The sequence below is a fragment of the Anser anser genome (assembly GCF_964211835.1).
Source record: "Anser anser genome assembly, chromosome: 1".
Classification (NCBI taxonomy): Eukaryota; Metazoa; Chordata; class Aves; order Anseriformes; family Anatidae; genus Anser; species Anser anser.
Window position 1 is genome coordinate 24,077,934 of NC_139720.1, and position 19,274 is coordinate 24,097,207.

The 19,274-nt window shown below is 38.5% G+C and overlaps 2 protein-coding genes and 1 long non-coding RNA gene across 4 annotated transcripts in view; 2 read left to right on the forward strand and 1 right to left on the reverse strand.

Annotated features, from left to right (window-relative positions):
- IQUB (IQ motif and ubiquitin domain containing) overlaps positions 1-11,050 on the forward strand; it is a 24,309-nt gene extending 13,259 nt beyond the window's left edge. Inside the window, exons 8-12 of the mRNA XM_083820269.1 lie at positions 18-188; positions 1,713-1,889; positions 3,426-3,674; positions 7,867-8,052; positions 10,665-11,050. Coding sequence (XP_083676395.1) covers positions 18-188; positions 1,713-1,889; positions 3,426-3,674; positions 7,867-8,052; positions 10,665-10,790 — 909 coding nt within the window. The 3' untranslated portion in view covers positions 10,791-11,050. The remainder of the gene's footprint in view (positions 1-17; positions 189-1,712; positions 1,890-3,425; positions 3,675-7,866; positions 8,053-10,664) is intronic.
- Positions 7,993-17,434, reverse strand: LOC310892480. Of its 2 annotated transcripts, XR_014578172.1 has the most exons (5): positions 17,319-17,414; positions 16,840-16,904; positions 15,103-15,207; positions 11,928-12,941; positions 7,993-9,972 (listed from the first exon to the last, which is right to left on the reverse strand). It is a non-coding gene; the product is annotated as an uncharacterized lncRNA (long non-coding RNA). The 2 variants fall into 2 exon arrangements; XR_014578171.1 differs by lacking the exon at positions 16,840-16,904 and having other exon boundaries at positions 17,319-17,434.
- ATP6AP1 (ATPase H+ transporting accessory protein 1) overlaps positions 17,378-19,274 on the forward strand; it is a 56,159-nt gene continuing 54,262 nt past the window's right edge. The window contains exon 1 of the mRNA XM_083820278.1: positions 17,378-18,125. Within this exon, the coding sequence (XP_083676404.1) occupies positions 17,941-18,125 (185 nt within the window). The 5' untranslated portion in view covers positions 17,378-17,940. The remainder of the gene's footprint in view (positions 18,126-19,274) is intronic.

Consider the following 19,274-nt stretch of genomic DNA (forward strand, 5'->3'; position numbering starts at 1 on the left):
ACAAATTGTTTCTGAAGTGTGCACAACCCAAGAGATGGAAAGCATATGATGGAAAAACCACTGAAATGGATACACCGTACACACTCCGTGCCAGGGAATTGCTTGAAATCTACCGCAGTGTTAGCATGAATGACATCCCACAAGATGAGAGAATAGATGTGCTGTTAACACTCAGATGTACAGTGAAGGTATGTTTTATTTTTCTATTTATGTTTGGCTTGAAGCTACACTTTCCACAGGTACAGTCATTTAATTATGTCAATACATACGCAATGCTTCTTCTGGCAAATGGGTGCCAGTGTGATCAGCTGGCAGCAAGAGAGAGTCTAATGTACTATGAGAGAATAATTTATATTCCAGATATACTCTAAATTCACATTGCACTTTGTGATGTACGCATTTTTCTTCAAGTTGTGTTAGAATTTTAAGATTTTGGTCTTTTTTTTGTGTGTGTATTAAAACATAATATAATATTATAAATTATAATAAACACCAAATATTTATATATTTATATTTTATATAAATATTTAATTATAATAAATATAGGACAAAGATTAGCTTAATATTTGTAACAACTTGATGAAAACCATGACAGAAAGGTAAGTGCCTGTTACTTTTTGTTTGTTTGTTTTTCTTGAAACAGATGTTCCTTTGGTTGAAAGATTCTCCATTTAGAACCTTATAATTTCTCTGTTGGTTTGGCTGCCACTTTTATGGCTGGCAAATACTGATTTTTTTTTTTCTTTTACCTTTCACTCCCCATCCCCACCACTACTGCCAGTATTCATAGTGAAATAGAAGCTGGCTGCATTTCTTTTAAATCCTTTATTTTTTTATTTTTTTTTAAAATCCAGCTTTAAGTCACTTTCAAGATGATAAGTTGACATCAAACTAGAATAGAATGTTGCTTCCTAGTCTTCTTGAAACAAACTAGCATCTTCCTGTTGCCTTTGGTAATAGCAGAATTTGATCTGAAGTCAATATGACATTGGGAGCATTGCTAATTTATGAACTTCTGCCCATCTGAATACAGTCGTCGTTGTGGTAATCAAAGTCTATAATTTCTGTAAACTAGCACTCATGTTTTAGATGAAGAAACCCTGAACTTAGTCACCTGCTATCTATCTCTGGAGAATCTTTTCATAAGCATTTGATTGATTGAAATGACTAAATTACAAGGATGCTTATAAATCTCCCAGGCCTTTAGTGTGTGTGTTTTGGTTGGTTGGTTGGTTTTGTTTTTGTTTTGTTTTTTTTTAATTAAAAAAAAAAAACAAAACATCTACTATGTATATATGTTACACCTCCTGTCACATAACCAGAGGGTGCCAAAAGAAGCCAAAGCTTCTTAGGGACTTCCTGGGGCTTTTGGAGGCTGAAAACTGTGCCTGTGTTCTATGCCTCATCTCAGATGCTCAGTGTTTTTTAGTGCCCCCAGATTTGCAGTTCTTCATAGCTTCAGTATAGATACAGGCTTCTTAAAGCAAAATCTGTAAGTATTCTCATTTTTTTTTAGCTTTTTACTATGTTAGTGTTTTTAGAGGTTGTTTTCCTAAGACACTACAGGTTCTTCTGTTCGTATTGTGAATGTAAGGAGGTGTGAATGATGAATGCCAGTGTCCATAGTTTGCTTTCATATCTGTGTTAGAATTATTTTGTTTCTTATATTGTTGTGGTGTTTTTTTCCCTTTTTATTCTGTACTTCCCTTCAGGAACATGCATGTGAATTAACAAAAGAAATAGTGGAATTAATTGACAGAGAAGTTGATCTTATGTCAAGAAAGGTGAAAGAATGCAACTTAGAAGGACTGAGGAAAAGAATTTGTACATTATTTCTTCAGTATATTAAAAAGCCTGAGTTTAACCCTGAAGTTGCAAAGATACTTAAGGTATTGTTCCATTTTTTGCAGTCTGACTTAATGGCCGTGAAACTAAATAGGATAGAAAATGGGAATGGAAAACCATGAATGCTTTTTTATTTTATTTCTTTTTGCTGTAGAATTGCTGGAGGAGTTCCTCAAGAAGTAAAAATACATACGAATTTTCATAAAAATCATCTTATATAGTCATATAGAAAGCATAGTTTTAACATGGTTTTTACTACCTGCTACTTCTCAGGTTGTTAAGAGAGAGAACTCTAAATGGTCTTACAGATCTTACAAGGTAGTAACAGGAAATTGTAACAGCAACAACACCAACCAACAGAGAGATCTGAAAATGACATAATGGCAAAGCATTTTTTCTTCCACTGGAAGAAGGTGTAACATCTCACAAGTCCAGGAAGGGGGAACGTTGCCATTGTCAAAATGATGAGTTGCTGTTGTACAACCGATTGTTATTTAATGAAAAGCAGATCCAGCAAGGTGGAATATACCTCTTTCAAGTTGTGTGATTTTTTATTTCATTTCTAATTACAGACTATGATAAAAATATCATTCATTATGGCTGTTTTAGGCAGAGACGTATTCTGCATGTATCAGGAGGGGATTCCTCTTATAGTGTTTGATAGCGTCTCAGGGATAGGGACCTAGTAAACGATAATAGGTTTTAGAATTAACTAACAGTAATTTTTCACTAAGGTTATAGTCAGGGTTACCTAGATGGGTCGTAGCAGACAGTGGGGATGGGAAATGCTTGTTTTTTGTAGCTTTTGGTTAACTGTATCTTGAGTTCAAGGTTGAACTACACCTATTTTTGAACCTTGTAACCTTCTGTAGACCAAAAAAAATATGGCAGTTCATTAGGAGACAGTCAAAGTGACCACAGCCTCTGGGCATTTCAAAGAAAGGCAGGTGACCACGGTAGGTAGCTGGATTGTCAGATTGTTCAAGCTACCCAATTACAGACTTGGGTCTTCTGCACAGACTGCATTATATTCCTTTCAGAATCACAAAGCAAGATGAGGATGAAGAGGTTGTTAGCAAGTTTAGTTCACCGTCTTCCCCAGTATTGCTTTTGGACATGGAGTTTTGATGATTTTATATTTTTATGCCGAAGTATTAATATGCCTGCAAGTTCAAGGTTTTATCTTTGACGTGAAGAGCAGATTCCACATGAAAAATTAAATGCTGAAGAATTGGTTTCTGCTTTCTGTGTTATCAGCCATTCTGGAAAGATGACAGTCTCCTTACAGAAAAGCACTAGCAAGAGCGCTGGAGCAGAAGGTCTTCATATAGCTTAAAAAACAACCTGACTGATTTGTATAACTGGTTTAAACAAGTACAGTAAGAAAATAGAATGGCTTTCGGTCTTCTATTTAAAAGAATAAAAAATCTATTGAGTATTTTAAAACAAATTAGTGGCTTTTAAATATTAGAATATTTGCTTAAATATGTGTAAAATCTATTCATGTTAGAGTTAGAGTGACACACAAGTAATACAAAGATACATTGTGATAAATTAACTTTTTTTTTTTAATCTTTTAGGTTCCACCAGATCCTCTAAAGCTTTATAAAAATGTTAACTTCTGTCGTAGCTGCGAAAATTACTTACCATCTACTGAATTTCCTGTTCCTGCTAATTCCCGCACCATTGGCAGATGTCACTTGTGTTGCAAGCTTGATAATGAGGCTCGGCGACGAGAATCATTTTTGAAGTACAGACTTATACTAGAAAATCTCAGAAAGTCTGAAGCTGGTTACCAGGATGATACTGAAATTGTTTTCTTAGTTCAGGTACTGTCTGAGAGATCATTGCTAATAATGGAAACTGGTGGCTTTGTCTCTAATTTTCCCTTTATTTTGTGGATGTAGTTGACAGGAAGAGAACTAGGCTAAAAGCTACAAAAACTTCTCCCTGTGATATGTGATGTTTGCTACCATTAAGAAAAAGCACTTAAGCTCTTGAAATGTAGCTGTGGTTACAAGCAATATATTAAAAGAAGGTAGGAGACTAGCTAGCAGGTCAAAGAATCAGATGATCCGGATTCTCTGGTACTGCTGTGGTGATACTGTTGCTTAAAGACACTGGCATCATCGGTAAAGGAACAGTGATGTTTTTGTGGCTGTAGTATTGCTGAAGACATAGTGTTAGTAAAACAACCTTAGCCCCTTTTTCTGAACTGTTGTAGTAATACAAGTGAATTGTTTTATGTTCTCAGAATGAAAAAAATAAAGAAAATAAGGTCTTTACATTCTGTTTTATGTCAGCAGAGCATCTGTATAGTTGGAATTTTTACTGCTTTGCATTCAGTGAGAGAGATTCACTAAATATTTAATTTTTCTAAATTATGTACTATCATATGTAATTATATGTAATCTTCTGCAGCATTTCTAAGTAGGTAATGTTTCTTAATGATCATTACAAAAACAACTCAGTTCAAAGAACTTTTTGCCTCTACCTTCGACAAATTCTGTCTCTTCTAGTTGTTACTACTTGTTTTGTCAATAAAAGAATCTGACATCCAATATCCACTGGGAAAGTTTTAAAGTAATTGCAAAATGCTATCTTTTGAAAATTGAACAGCCCAAATTTATTTTGACATTCTGGGATTTAGAAATAGGAATCTCTACGGCATCAACATTCATAGGACAGTTTTGAACTGTATTTTCAGGATGTCTAAAACAGCAACCAAGCAAACAAAAGCCAGACATCAATATGCCAAAAGGAAGATTGGATCTTTAATTATAATGCCTATGTTAAGGAATATAATAGAAGAGTTTGTATTTAGTAGATGCTTGTTTGTCAATACTGGTTTCTACTTAAGCTGAACATTTTTTTTTCTTTTTTCTTTATTTGAATATGTAAACATCCTCCAAACTCACTTGGATGTCTCTCACGTCACATCACTTACGAAATTTTTCCAGCAAACACTTTTGGCTGCATTAGAACAGCAGATGCCTGACCTTGCAGAATGCTGGTGGCTGTTAATGCACTGAAACATGACTGCTTTTTAACTGCTGACACTGAAAGCCCTCTCTTGCCATTGCAGTTTTACCACTACAGCATCTCTGGATACTATTATTACCTTTTTTCTGAGCTATTTCATTTTTTTTCTTCCCCTAACAACCACTGTTTGTCCTCTACTCCACTGTATCCAGAAAACAGCTCCAAGGCATCCAAAATGACTCTGGCACAACTAGAAGTCTTTTGCAACATCTACGACAGCTTGATTTATTGTCCAGTGCAGTACCAAAACTGGACTGTCTATGGACAGATGCAAGACTTTTGTGATAAGATAGAAGATTTTTCTTCAGATGTCTTGCATACTGATTCTAGCCCTGCTTGGGCTGAACACTTTGAGTGCTGCTAAGGCAAAAAAAGTAGTTGGTGTGTGTTACGGTTACGGTAGCTCTGCTAATTCAGCTTACTGCAGCTAAAGACCTGCTTTGTGGTATCAAATTGAGCTAGTTCAGCAGCTGTGTCAAGTCCTGAGGCTGCCTTTAATTCTTTCAGAGGGTTTAACTATGCTGTGCTCCTTAGAATCAATGGTACATAGTATGGCTTTGATTTTCTTGATGGGCAAAATCCTAATGGGAGTGATCATTTGAACTAATGAATACTCTTAACTCCTTTATCAGTTCGTTGCCTACCCTCATTTCCAGTCTCAGCTGCTGAGTGCTCTCTGATACTTGCTCCCAACATGTCATGTGGCAGTGGTTGAAGGGCATTTCTGTTTCTCGGGAGAACAGAACAAGTTACTGGGATGGAGGGACAGATTGTCTTATGAAATCAGTGAACTGTAAATTTTCACAGCAAAACATGTCTACCTTAAGAAAGTGCAGACGTTATCTCTTAAATCAAACTTTCCCCCATAACCAGACAAGTTTTAACAAGCTTTTGCCTAGTTTTCAGGGGAAAAAAAAAAATCCAGGAAAAAGAGATTGTGGATGTGTTTTGCATGGGACCTTATATACTTCAATATAGATTTTAGCAAATTCTTTCAAGAAGTATAGCTTCACACACACACACACACACACACACACACACACACACAAACAGTAGTACTTGCTAATATGTCTGCTTACAGATTTCTGGCTTCTTAGAAGAAGATATACAGATTCACAGATTCACAGATTTCTCTAGGTTGGAAGAGACCTCAAGATCATCGAGTCCAACCTCCGACCTAACACTAAGTACTCCACTAAACCATATCCCTAAGCTCTACATCTAAACGTCTTTTAAAGACCTCCAGGGATGGTGACTCCACCACCTCCCTGGGCAGCCCGTTCCAATGCTTAACCCTTTCGGTAAGAAGTACTTCCTAACATCCAACCTAAAACTCCCCTGTCGCAACTTTAGCCCATTCCCCCTCGTCCTGTCACTAGGCACGTGGGAGAATAGACCAACCCCCACCTCTCTACAGCCTCCTTTCAGGTAACTGTAGAGAGCGATGAGGTCTCCCCTGAGCCTCCTCTTCTCCAGGCTGAACAAGCCCAGCTCCCTCAGCCGCTCCTCGTAAGACTTGTTCTCCAGACCCCTCACAAGCTTGGTCGCCCTTCTCTGGACTCGCTCGAGCATATATAGAAGTTATTCAAAATTTTGTGAAAAGGAGAAAATACTGAAAATAGAAGCAATTAGTGAAACCTAATAAAGGAGTCCCCGTAGGACCAGATTTATACCAGATGTAGCAGTAATCCTATGTTCCTGGAATTAGTAGGCACATATTTATTATCAGTGGAAGTTCTAAGCCAAGCTTTTATCTACATTTTCCCTGGAAAGAATTTAGATGGGCTCCTGGATTTTTGGAAGTAAGATAGATGAGAATACATGAGGCTGCATATCACTAAAGCACCGTGCTGGTATGCTTTCATTGATCCTTTGTCAGGAGTTTAATAAGTAACATGTAAACGTTTATTTTAACAAAATAAGTGAAGATTTCTCCTTAGAGGAATGAGCCTTTTCAAAAGGCTAGATAAATGGAGGAAAACCTGTTTAAAAGTCTGTTGTTTACAAGCTCCTGAAGATAAAAATCTTCTAATAATGTTTCCATGACTGATACAGAGAAGAATCTATGGAGGGTGACTGAAAACCTTGACAAAGTTCAGTGGTAACTGCTGTCCTAAATTCTTTTTTTTCATTTAAGATGCTGTTTTTACCAAGTTTTAGTAGTGATTTCAGACAGCTAGTAATAAATTAAACAAATTAAGATTAATGCAAAATAACCTGAAACATGGGTGAAAAGTATGTCTAAAGACCTTTCTGTACCAGAGAACCTTTACGAACAGACCTTCCATTATATTTTGTTAATGTTGTAGAGTAGCTACCTGATCAGATGTGACCTCATTTGGTAAAATGAGTAACAGAGTCATGAACACAATAAATTCTTACACGTCAACAGCAGAGTGAGGGGAAGAAAGCAGAGCAGGCAATTTAGGGTCTGTCACAGGTGAGAGTTTTTATTGGCCTAATTTCCTACATTTTCCACACCATATTATCCTGACTACATGTAAACTTGAAGTAATTTAGTAGTGTAATAACAGTAATAATTCGATAACAGTAATTCTGAACCCCTGAATGAAATGGTAAACATCTCAATAATAACAGAGATGGATTATTATTATTAACCAAAGAAGTCTGAGCAGGTTAAAGCATGCCATGTGAGAAAACAAAAACATGAGATTTAAGAAGTTTCATAAGAGCATTTAAGCAATCAGGATGTCAAAGGAAGATAGCAAATTGCCCGTGGCAGAAACAATCAAAGAAAGAAGGTAGCATTTTAGAGATGACATAAAAATGTAGTTCATAATTGCCACACCATGCTAGAGGAAGATGTAGTGTATATCTAGACATTCTTTACCCAAGTGATTGTATGACGTGCGTAGAACAATATTTTATTCGAAGATTTACTTGGATTCTTACATGGTTACCATGTTTTTGTTGTAGAATGAAATAAGCTTCTTCTTTCTTGCCTGTTTTCCGTTTCAGCTGCAAGATCTACAGTACATGATTGAGAACATTTGGGGCTGTCAGTCTGCTCTTAGTGCCTGCAGTGACCTTTGTGATTTGGTGATGGTCAGATGGGATAAGCAGCAGGAGTGGTCTCCGTGGAACACAATTCTCCTCACTAAAGATGAGGCAGATGGACATCTTAAGCTGTGTAACCTTCAAGAGGTAAAATTTAATGGGCTTAATTTGTTTCCAATATTTCTATTACATTTTAATAGAATCCTGTGTGTAGTGATGTTTGGCCAAAGTCCTTACACTCATGAATGTTTAAGTTGGCCCACTATATCTATTTAAATAATTATGTCTGTCCTATTAAATAGACAAGGCAGTAGTCCAGAGGGCAGCTGGCAGAGTACAGCTCACATCCATATACCTAAACTGCCTTGCCCTGATTCTCCCACCTGAAATTCAAGAAGCTAAGTAGCCTCATCCATGCTGCTTACCGAGAATCATTCCACACCTGTGATACTCCTTCATCTGTGCTCAGACATAGCCAGCCTGGATGTAAAATATGCTGAGCTGTAAATACTGTGACACCTGTGTACTTTAACCTAGTCTAGGCTTTAGCCTCATTTATTTCTGTCCTCATAAATTTATCATCAAATAACAGAATGACATGTATAGCCTTTTGTCTAGAACTTAAGTATTTCTCATAATAAAATTTGTTTCAACTTTCTTACATAGTGCCACTTTCTTACATTTAAGTGCCACTGAAAATGTAGTCTTACAGTTTATAATTAAATAGTAGAAACGTAATGGCAGCTCTGAGTTGGGAAAGCTTAAGAATTGGTAAAGAAGTAATTGAAACTGTGGATTTTTACACCACTACCCCCAAATCCCATATCTAAACATAGTAGTCTGGTAAATAACTCACTCCACTGGACATCATATGGTAGAGTATTCAGTTTTCTGTGGCACGAGAGAATCCTGGGGACTGTGTTTGTCCTGTCATTAGTAATGGATTATTAAGCCTCTCTCCTGTAGGTTTCTGATTTATGTAAGTAGTGATCCAAGGTCATTTTTATATAGAATTCGTTTATTCAGGATATTCTTAATTCAATTTCTAACACAGTATGTATGCATTACAAATGCAGCTTCTGTTGTTAGTCATTATGAAAGCCTTGGGAGAATCTGAGAACTAAATTCACAGAGGAAAAGAATTACCCAGTGAAAGTTTTGCTTTGGGAACAAAATGTGTTAGGGAATTCTAAAGATAAAGGGAATTCAGCTATCTATATTTTTGTCTGTGCATGCCTAACTTGTGTTTTCAAGCAGCCATGATTATATGAGCGTTACCTTTAAAAGTTAAAATCAGGTTCAAGCTGAAAATTCCTTTATCCACTCCTCTATCTCACTTTCAGTTAACAAGGCTGTTCAGGCAGTCTGAGTCTAACAATGCTTCTCTGCATCCATGAATCTGTGTTACTGGCACTATAGCAGGCAGAGGTTCTGGTTATGCACTTACCTGCTTTAACTTCTTGAGTCTGGATGTCATAGTCAGAAATGCCATTAACTTGATTAGTCCAGAGATTACACTTGTGTTTTTGATATGAATGATAAATTGTAGTAAAAATATTTCATTACTTTCATGTAACTGCAATAAAACCTTTTTCTGTTTGGATTTAAACTTTCTCTGTCATTGGATTCAGCCCAAGTACAGAAATTTAAACTACATTAGAATACAGAGTGAATTTTTTCAGCTTTTTTATATTATTCAAGTACAATGAAAAGCAGAAAGTAAACAAACTGCATCTGTGAAGACAAGTCTTGAATTTCATGAGCTTTTTATTAAATGTATTCTAAGCTGGTATACACTCTGTATATACCCTTGAAAAGAACCATTAATTTTCGTGGTTTCATTCGAAGTTGGAGAACAACAACTGTATGACTGGCAGAGGGCCGTAGAAGGTTCCTCTGCATCTCCACCTTCAGAGGAGGTGCAAGATAGCTCTGAAAAGCAACAGATAAGATACGCAAGCCTACCTTAAAATTGTACACTATTTGTAGTAACTACAAATTGCTTGCTACATAAATGGAAATGGGCCAGCAAGGAATTGCCTTTCTTCATTGGTAATGGCCAAAGCTCTGTTTTAAAAAAATGCGTGAAATAAGAGAAAATGAGGCAAAGTTAGAATGCTGTAAGTTGAATCACTCTCATTCATTAAAAAAAAAAAAAAAGCCCCTTAAGCACTTTCTTTAATACTGATTCTTATTCATAATGATGAATATAGAGATAGCAAAGTTTTTTTTTTTCCAACTAAATATTATGCTTATTTACAGCATCATCTGAGATAGTACTAATCACTAGAAATTGTGAAAATATGTTATCACTGCTGACTCAAACACTGAAAAACGCTTTCTGCTGTGATTATTTGTAACTAATCACTCTGATTCTTAGTAAGGAAATTTCCTGTATTTATCACCTTGCAAATGCTGATATTTAGCCATTGTCATTTTTAATTTTTGAAAGATAAATACAACTTTTCTTACTTGAAAAGAAATAAATGAATGTTATCTTAGATGGCTAAAAAATGCCAGAAGTTTTCGTGTTTTTAAAAGATAACATTTCACAAGGAGTGGTTCGTGATTTTCACTGTTGGACCATAAGGTAGCAGTATAGAACTACAAAATGTTTTATTTCATTCTCTAATGTATATGAATAAATTATATGGCTTAGTCCATTGAAGGGTCACTATTTATACTGTCTAAAATATAAAGCAATCTGTGGACTGATTAATATCTTCATTGTATTTAATGGCATTTGGATTTTCTTTCAGGCTTATGAGGCAGCATTTATTCACAGAATAAAACAAAAACATATCCGGGCGAAAAAGTACTTTGCTCAGATCCCAGCGATGACATCATTTTTGCCTAGGAGTGACAAGCAGGCTAATGCAAGTTAACTTTTAATAGCTACGCCTATTCCTACCGGTACAAAAACATAACTCATAGTGAAGTTAACTGAAGTTAAAGAAGTTACCTGAATTATTGATTAATACAATTTCCTTGATTTCGAAGATTTTTTTACCAATATCTTAATTGTATAACATCAAAATAAACTTCAGCCTGTAAAATAATTTGTTCCTGATTATTCAATATAACTATAGTTCATGGTTTGTAACCTCATTATTTAAAAAGTAAAATATTGTTGATGAGCTGTGTACATTTACGAGCTATGACTGCTTTGCTGTGCATGCCTGTGTTGCTTGGAATATTTGTTTCTGTGTAATATTGCTTTTGAGGAAATCTAGCTAACTGTTATCTTTCACTTAGAAAAGTAACATATTAATTTTATATAAATTATTTAATTTCATATTAATATATTAAATGTATTTTTCTGGCTTTAAGCATGTAAGGCAGAGAACCCCTCAAGCTCTACATTGCTGTAGAACAACAGAATTGATATGCCCTTCCAAATATAGCTGCTTTGACTTGGAAACATTGGTGTAAAAAAGTAACTTCACTTTTTATGGCTCATCTTGTTGGTCATAATGGAACTGCCAGCATACAATTATTGTATCAGAGATCATGAAATTATTGTGAATCAGGCTTAAAAATTGAAAATATACAATGCAGACTGTTCAGAACTTTTTTTTTTTGAGGAACTTCTAGTAGAAGTTAATTGCTTCCCTAAACTTACAGAGTTAGGGTTATGTTTGATTATACTTACAGAGAAAAATATTTGATGGTGTGCATTCAGTAAAGTCCTACAGAAAGTTGCTAACTTCTGTTGACTGCTTGAAACCTCTATTCTAGGCATGTCTTTCACCAAGGGCAAAGACCTTTGCTCTGACATACAAAACTGTCTAGTAAAAGCAGTAGCATTTAAAAATAGAGATAAGCATATATTTAGAACCAAACAGCTGGTAACTAGACTGATTCCTTCAACGGAACATGCACTTGTAGGCTCGACTGACCGGGTGCATTCTAACATCAGTGGAAGTCTTTCCACTGGTTTTGCCATTAAATTCAGATTCTGGATTTTAGTTCAGTATATGAACTAGTAGCACATGAGCATTCCCATTAATTTACGTACTTACCAGGGCTTGAGCCTTAAGATAAGCATGGCTGCTAAGACTGGGCCTCTACCTGAGTGATAAAAGGATTTTTGAAGAAAATTGTGGGTTGAAGGGCAAGAGCAAAAGCATGAATCATATAGACAGTAGCCTACTTCTTTATAAATTTCTTTCTTTTTAAACGTCTGTTTAAAAATGTACATTACAACCCCTGAAATGTGGTTTCAGTAAACAGTAAGGAAATAATTTGAACAAATGTGAGAAGCCACAAGTCCTTTGACATCAACGCCATGCAGTGTTGGAGATTTTTGGAATTTACAGAATCAAAATAATTCAGGTTTGAAGGGACCTCAGGAATCCAGCTCCTACTCTAAGCCCACGCAGGTATGAGGTCAGACTGAATTGCTTAGGGCTTTATCCATACACATCTCGGCAACCTTCGGGGGTGGAGAATGCATAACCTCTACCAGTAATTTGTTCCAGAGCCTGACTTTCCTCACCTGCAAAAAAGTTTATCCTCATATCCAGTTGAAAGCTGCTTTATTTCACTTGAGTCTCGTCTCTCATCCTCTTACTACACATGCCTGACTTAATCTTGATAATCTCTTCATAAATGTTGGAAAGCTGCTATCAGGATTTCCACAAGCTTGCTTTCCTTCAGGCTGAACAAGCCTAGCCTGTCCTCACACATCAAGTGCTTCTGCCTCCTGAGCTTCTTGGTGGAATGCTGTTGAACTTGCTCCCATTTATTAAAGCTTTTCTTGATTTGGGGAACTGGAAACTAGATGCAGAATTATGGATTTATGCTTGAAGAGTTCTAGATTCTGTGTTCAGCTGAGCATTCACAAACAAGTTGTTTGGCCTGCTAGAGAATTGCTCACCCACAGAAATTTTTTGGTTTATGCTAAAGTCCACTTGAGTATTGTCTGGTACATGGCTGTCTGTGATTTTGAACTTTCAAGGGAAGAAAACAAACAGCTACCTGTATATAAAGTGAGACCTCATGTCTTCCTTCAAACCAGTGTCCAAAAATGGCTTCTGATAGCATAGAAATTTACTGTTTCAGAGAATATGACATATTGAAAGAGAATTGTGGGAAAAAAAAAAAAAAAGCATTTGGCCAAGTATAGACCACATAATTCAAAACTACGGGGACTTTTTTTTTTTTTTTTAGTGTAACATGGTTGCAATTACTATACACTATTTCCTATTAGTTTTCTTCAGTTGGTACTTTGATCATCTTACACATGATTTCTACATTGTTACTGATTTAAAAGCAAAGAATGATTTTTACTGTTATATAACATTTAGAAATGTGTTTTTCCTTGAAAAGGAAATAATTTAAAACTTTTCTTTAGCAGTTGCTGTGCTGCTTCACCTGTTTATGTAGGTTACAAATAATATTTTTCCATGATGTAAATTTCTGCTTTTATGCATAGGAAGATGTAGAGGAAGAGGAACACAAAGCAACCACTCTTTCCACCTCCTTGACCCCAAAAGATGTCAAAATTAACAAAGTATTAATTCCTTTCTTATATCATAATGTAATTGTAAACAGCGATAGAAACAGGATTATAGGTTACATGTGTGAGGGTAGCAAAGTAGTAGCTAATCAATATTTGGCATATGGAAAATACTTTTTAGGATAGGAAGTAATATTAATGATAACATATATATGTATATATATATATATAAAGCTATCATCCAAATCTTGGCTTTTTTTTTTTGTTGTTGTTTAGAACCTAAATTTGAATATGTCTATTATCTGAGCTAGAGGTAAAGATTTTTTAAGATGCTGCTGTAGTACCATGTTAGCTCCCAAAACTATGGCTGAAGAATCATATTTGCAAAGAAAATGGCTGGCACTTATTTTTGTCACTGGTCTATAGATAATTCTTTTAGCTTATCTTGCACTATAAATTGTCCTTGTTACAAGAGTGATCCCTTTTAGCCTGATTTACGGTCCTAAATTTACTTTCATCCCACACAAATCTGGCATTCACACTTCTTTTTGTAGAATTATGAAGTTGAGAGGATTATTTTTTTTTCTTAAAAAAAAAAAAGATTCACAAGCAAAAGAAATTAAGCCTACATCATTTTGTTCTTTTCTCCCCATTATTTTTTGAGTTCCATATTTCAACTTTGACAGGATGAGAAATATGTGGGATATGTGATATGAATACAATTGTAAAAGAAAGCATGTATAAATCCAGAGAAATGGTTAGGAGTAAGAGGCAAGCACAAGGTATGTCAATACTACAGCCTCTCATAATAAAATCATTTTAGTTAAGTGGAGATACGTAGCGGTGGAGGTGTTCCTTCATTGCAGATTCATAGTGATTTCACGGTTGTCTGGGTTCCAGGATTTTGAACTTGTTCTGGATTTTAAAGTCTTCATGTACAAGCAGTTCTAAGCCTGGACTTAACCTATGAGTATTCAAGGAGAAGCCTCTGTGGAAAATGCATGAGTAAACTGGGTGTGCTTTTGTGTACACTGAAAGGCATCAGTCTATATTACTGTTTAGGTTCCTGCTCACAGATGAAAGAACTTCTGCGATCCCATCTCATCTCATTTTAATTAATTCAGAGAAAGGAATCTTTTGAAAAACCTCTCTTTGCAGTAGCTAAATTTCTTTCGTATGGTTTGGCAAGAAATCTTTATTTTTAGAAGTGAAGAAAAAAGAGAGAAAGGAGCAAATATATGCAGATGCATTTGCGAGCCAAATTTTCTGGGGGAGGCAAATTAAAATCCCAGTCAATGGGTTCTTCTCATTCCCTTTTTTAGAGCTTTCTTCACTTCAGTCATTCCCAACCTGTGGGTTGCGGAGAAATATTAAAAAGGAAAATTCAGTGTGTTTTCAGTTAAAAGTTTGATCCTAAGTAATACAGTCATCCGAGAGAAAACAATCTGCTTTTGTTTCAAAAAGTTTTAAGGTGATTTCTGTAAGGCAGAATATGGAGAGTACATCTACAACTGTGCTTCACTTCTCTTGTGTGTGATTTGGTTCGAGTGTGCAAATCCCCTCTGAAAGGCCCAACTCAAACACAGGGTTGGTCAGTTTTTCAAGATATTACCAGCCAGAAAGAGACAGGAACAATATTCCTGTATTTTATAATTCTCTCCCTTGTTTTAGCTTCTCTTTTGTTTTCATTAGTTTACATCAACCATTTCTGAAACAAGAAGCCAGGAATCTCTTACATGACTTAGGCTCTTCATTTGTGGTGTCAGCAGTTGAGTGTGGACTTGCAAAAGATGTTCACATGGCAGCAGTGGAATTTTTTAAATGGCGTAAACGCTTTAGCCCTGTGGAAACACATTAATCACCCATTAAAAAAAAAAAAAAAGAGTATGGAATCTTCACTTATTTGCTAATGAATCATTTGCCCTTGTGGTGACATTCCTATCAGGGTACAGTGCATTATTTGTCTGTGTATCTGTGGGCCTTGATTTCCACACATTCAGGTCAGACCATTGAGGGCTTATTCAGATATGAAAGTCCTGGCAGCACTGGTCATATTTATCAACCGTGTTAGTAATGGAGGAGACCCCCTAGAACCTGCTCTTTGTTGAAAGAATAGGAAGATATGCCGCTTTATTGCTCTGTTTCACAAAGCAAGGATCTCTGCATTGCGCAGGCTGGAGAATAAAAGGAACCAGTTGCAGAAAGCTTGGGCTTAGTGGAATAAAGGAATAGTGGAATAAAAGGAAGTGTAGAAGCAGTAACACACTATTTCTCGAGACTGCCAACTGCAATGCAAATCCAGCATGTTCTGCAAAATTGAAATTTGAAATTGAAATTGAAAATTTGCTGCAAATTCTCTGATTCCCTTAGTATTCTGTGGGCAACCACATTGTGCGCTCTTGCTTTATGTAATGCTGACATTCAATTCTTTGTTTCTTATATGAAAAATGACTGTAAGAAGCAGACAGGAGGAATTGCAGTCCATTGGCTTTGTGGGTAGGAGATGCACACAAAACCTGTCTGTACCATTCCAGACAGGTGAAAAACCAGGTATGTCATATTCTGGAAGACACCATGGAAAAGCCGAACAATTCCAGAATTACAAAATATTTTGCTTTTGTTGACTGAATTATTCCAACTCATCCTGGATTCTCTCTAGGGTGTTCCAGTTCTACTCCTGTCCTTTGTGGTCTGGTCTGGTCTTACCTGTCTGTTCCCTTAAACAGACAAACAGTGGCCTGAGAAAAGGGAGATGAAGGATTTATGAAATATCCATGAGGAGGGGAAAGTGCAATAAAAGGGTTAACTTCAGTGTTATGCAAAGGTAACATGGAGAAGAAAAGGAGCATGTGGGGGATTGGCTTTATTACTTTCCTCAAGAATATTGTTTTTGTATCTGGAATCTGATTTGAGATTGAAATGATGAACAAATTGTCCCATATTAGTCAACAGTGCTGGCACAATATACTGTGAATTAAGGCAAATGGACTTCATGAGTCAAGCTATGTGTGCTCTGATTCAGACGTGCATGCCTTCTGACTTCTGTTTATATCTGCCTTACAATTTGCATTGTGCTTCCTTATTTTTCCCTTGTCACAACTTGTTTTAGCATAGCTAACAATTTCTTTTGTGTAATGTCCTTAATATCTCCTTCTGGTTGCGAAGAGGCATCCATGCCCTGTGCTCAACATGTGCTAAATGACTGCTGCTGCCTGATGTAGTCAGATGACACAGAAACAACTCAGCGCTTGCCAGGGATGAGAAGGGATTGCAGAGAAATTTGCTTCCCAGCGTGAAGAATCGCTCTATGGCTATTTTGATCTTGCAAAAGACTTGTGAAATACTGAAGTCAGGTTCTGAAGTGGTTATAATTTGCTCCCGACTTTTGAAATTTTTGATTTTGGGGAGAGCATCGCTCCTTGCAAAAGATAGCTGAACAATTCCATGTCTCAGTGGATGCACTCCAAACGTACCGTTTTCTCACTCTCTTCCTTCTCGCTGGAATCCGCAATGGGTAGATTTACTGCAGACTTCAAACCTGTCAACACCCAAATGTGTGACACCAGTTCTCAACACATGTGAAAGAGCTAAGCTGAGGGACACGATAATATAGAGCAGGGGAAGGAGACAGAAGTTCTGCAAAATACATTTTGCTCAGCATGGAAAAGTTTTCAATGTACTTCGTTCTGAAGCCGAGCAATGCTGTTATCAGCCTGCAGTTATCAAGGAGCTAGGGCAGCATGTCAGGAGCTGGACTCTGTGAGTCTCCCCTGTGCTGGTGTTACCGCTAACAGGCTCTTCATCCAAACTGTAAAGATTTGAGCTCAAAAGCTGAACAACTGCACGATGCCTGCTTAACTTTAGAGCACTTGCCTAAGCACAAGATAGCAGAAACTTTGCATGGGAGCAGCTGGAGCTGCCTGCACGAAGCAGGCTGCTGCTTTATTCTTACCTGCTGAAACAGCATAAGGGAGAACAGGGAGAAGAGAGGAGCTGCGCATGCCTCCACGGGACAGGGACAGGGACAGGCAGCAAACACTCGTCTGCGACCACCAGGGCTCTTCAGAGACCCTCGGAGGGCCTCACCCCGGGCTGGGAAGCACGCACAGCTGGGCAGAGCCAATGTAAATAGTTTGGGGGAAAGTAATGAATATGCGTAGTGATTCTGAAACAAATACGTGAATATGCAACAAGTGATAGTGGTGTACCCTACCGGCGTGCCTGGCTAGCGGCACGACCCCCGTGCACCCGGCTCCGTGACAGAAAGTGCCCGCTGGTCAGCGTTACCCTGACGTGAAGGGGCTTTCCCCCGGCGCTCAGTGCCACCGGAGTGTCAGAGGAATCCGTCCCCGCTTACACAGCGGAGAGTTTTACGAGACGGAGGCTTATTAAAACCCTTTACGAGCCCCAGCCCCGAGCTGAGGAAGCCAGCGTTTTGCCAGAAAGCACCCTGCGGTCGCCGAGCGGCCTCGCGGAGCCGCCGTCAGGCCGGGGCAGCCCGGCGGAGCAGGAAGTGCAGCGGGCCTGGGTGCGCGCCCAGCCTGCCGCAGTTCCGCCTGGGCTGCGCCGGAGGCATGGCACGGCTCTGCCCGGCTGCCCCCCTGCTGCTGCTCGGCACCCTCCTGGGGACGGGGGCCCCCCTGATGCCCGGCTCCCCGCTGCCGCCGGGCCCCGTCCTGCTGCTGGGCTCCCTGCTGCTGCCCGGCCGGCCGGCGCTGGCCGGGGACCACGTACCCGCGCTGCTCTGGTCGTCTGTGAGGTAGGAGAGCTACAGCGGGCAGCGGCGCCCACCCTGCTGCTCCCATCGGGTGTGGACGTGTATTTCCTACCTAGCCGGGCCTGGCGAGCGGTAAATTTGCCTTACCGGGCGGTAAATTTGCGCCATGAGTAAACTTGCCGGTGGGCGAACAAGCTAACAGGTGAAGCTACGCCTTTTTGTTCGTAGTTCTGGTGTGCTGCGCTGAGCGGTGGTGATCCCTCGCGTCTGAAGCGGGTAGGTTTTGTGCACCCAGAGGCAACCTTGAAGTCCTCTTGTCAGAGCTTTCGTGACTTAAAGGCACGCCATAAGGCAGCCTCCCAAAAAGGAGCTGACCAAAAACTGCGTGGCCAAGTTTAATCCTTGCAGCTCCTAACTCCCAGATGCTGATTTTTCAATTCTAAGTTCCTTTTATTTTTTATTTATTTATTTCATTTTTTTTAATAACATTTGATAATATTTTACCAACAACCGCTTTGTGTATAGGCATCAGTGGTTAGAAATAACAGCTAAATTGCAGACCATCTAGCGGAGAGTTCATCTCCTGCCCTCTGCAAGAGTGTATGAATTACACCTAGTTCAACAGGATGCCTCATCTCAGCTGGGTATTAAACAATTTCTCTAATACAAACCATCAGTAACACCAGCTGAATGTGTCACTCTCCAGCCAGGTGTCTCCAGGAAAAGCTCTCTCGTCCCGTGGCTGGCCTTGAGTCGAAGCTGTCTGCTCCGGGAGGGAGCAGGAGGGACGCGAGGGGGAACAGGGGGGACACGGTGGTGGGGGCTGCTGGTGGGCACGGCCGTGCGGGGCACGTTGTGCTGCTTTGGCCATCAGCAACCATCACATCAGGATTCATGGGAATGGACTCGCTGCCTTTGTACCTCCATCGCTCTCTTAATTCCCAGAGTGCTGCTTACAATTTTACCCTTCTGTAAAGGAAGAAGGGAATCCAACCAGTGGTTTCTTGGAGATAATTATCCTTTCAGCTGGTTGTGCTGAATTTGCTTTACCTTTCATGAGACTTCGAGCCATTCAATGTGTTTGAGGCATGGTGAACTACCTAGCTATCACTAGGAAGACAGACTAAGCGCTGCTCTTGGTTATGCCAGTGGAAATCTCTTGTCTTTAGGCAAGATTATTAAGCTTTAAGT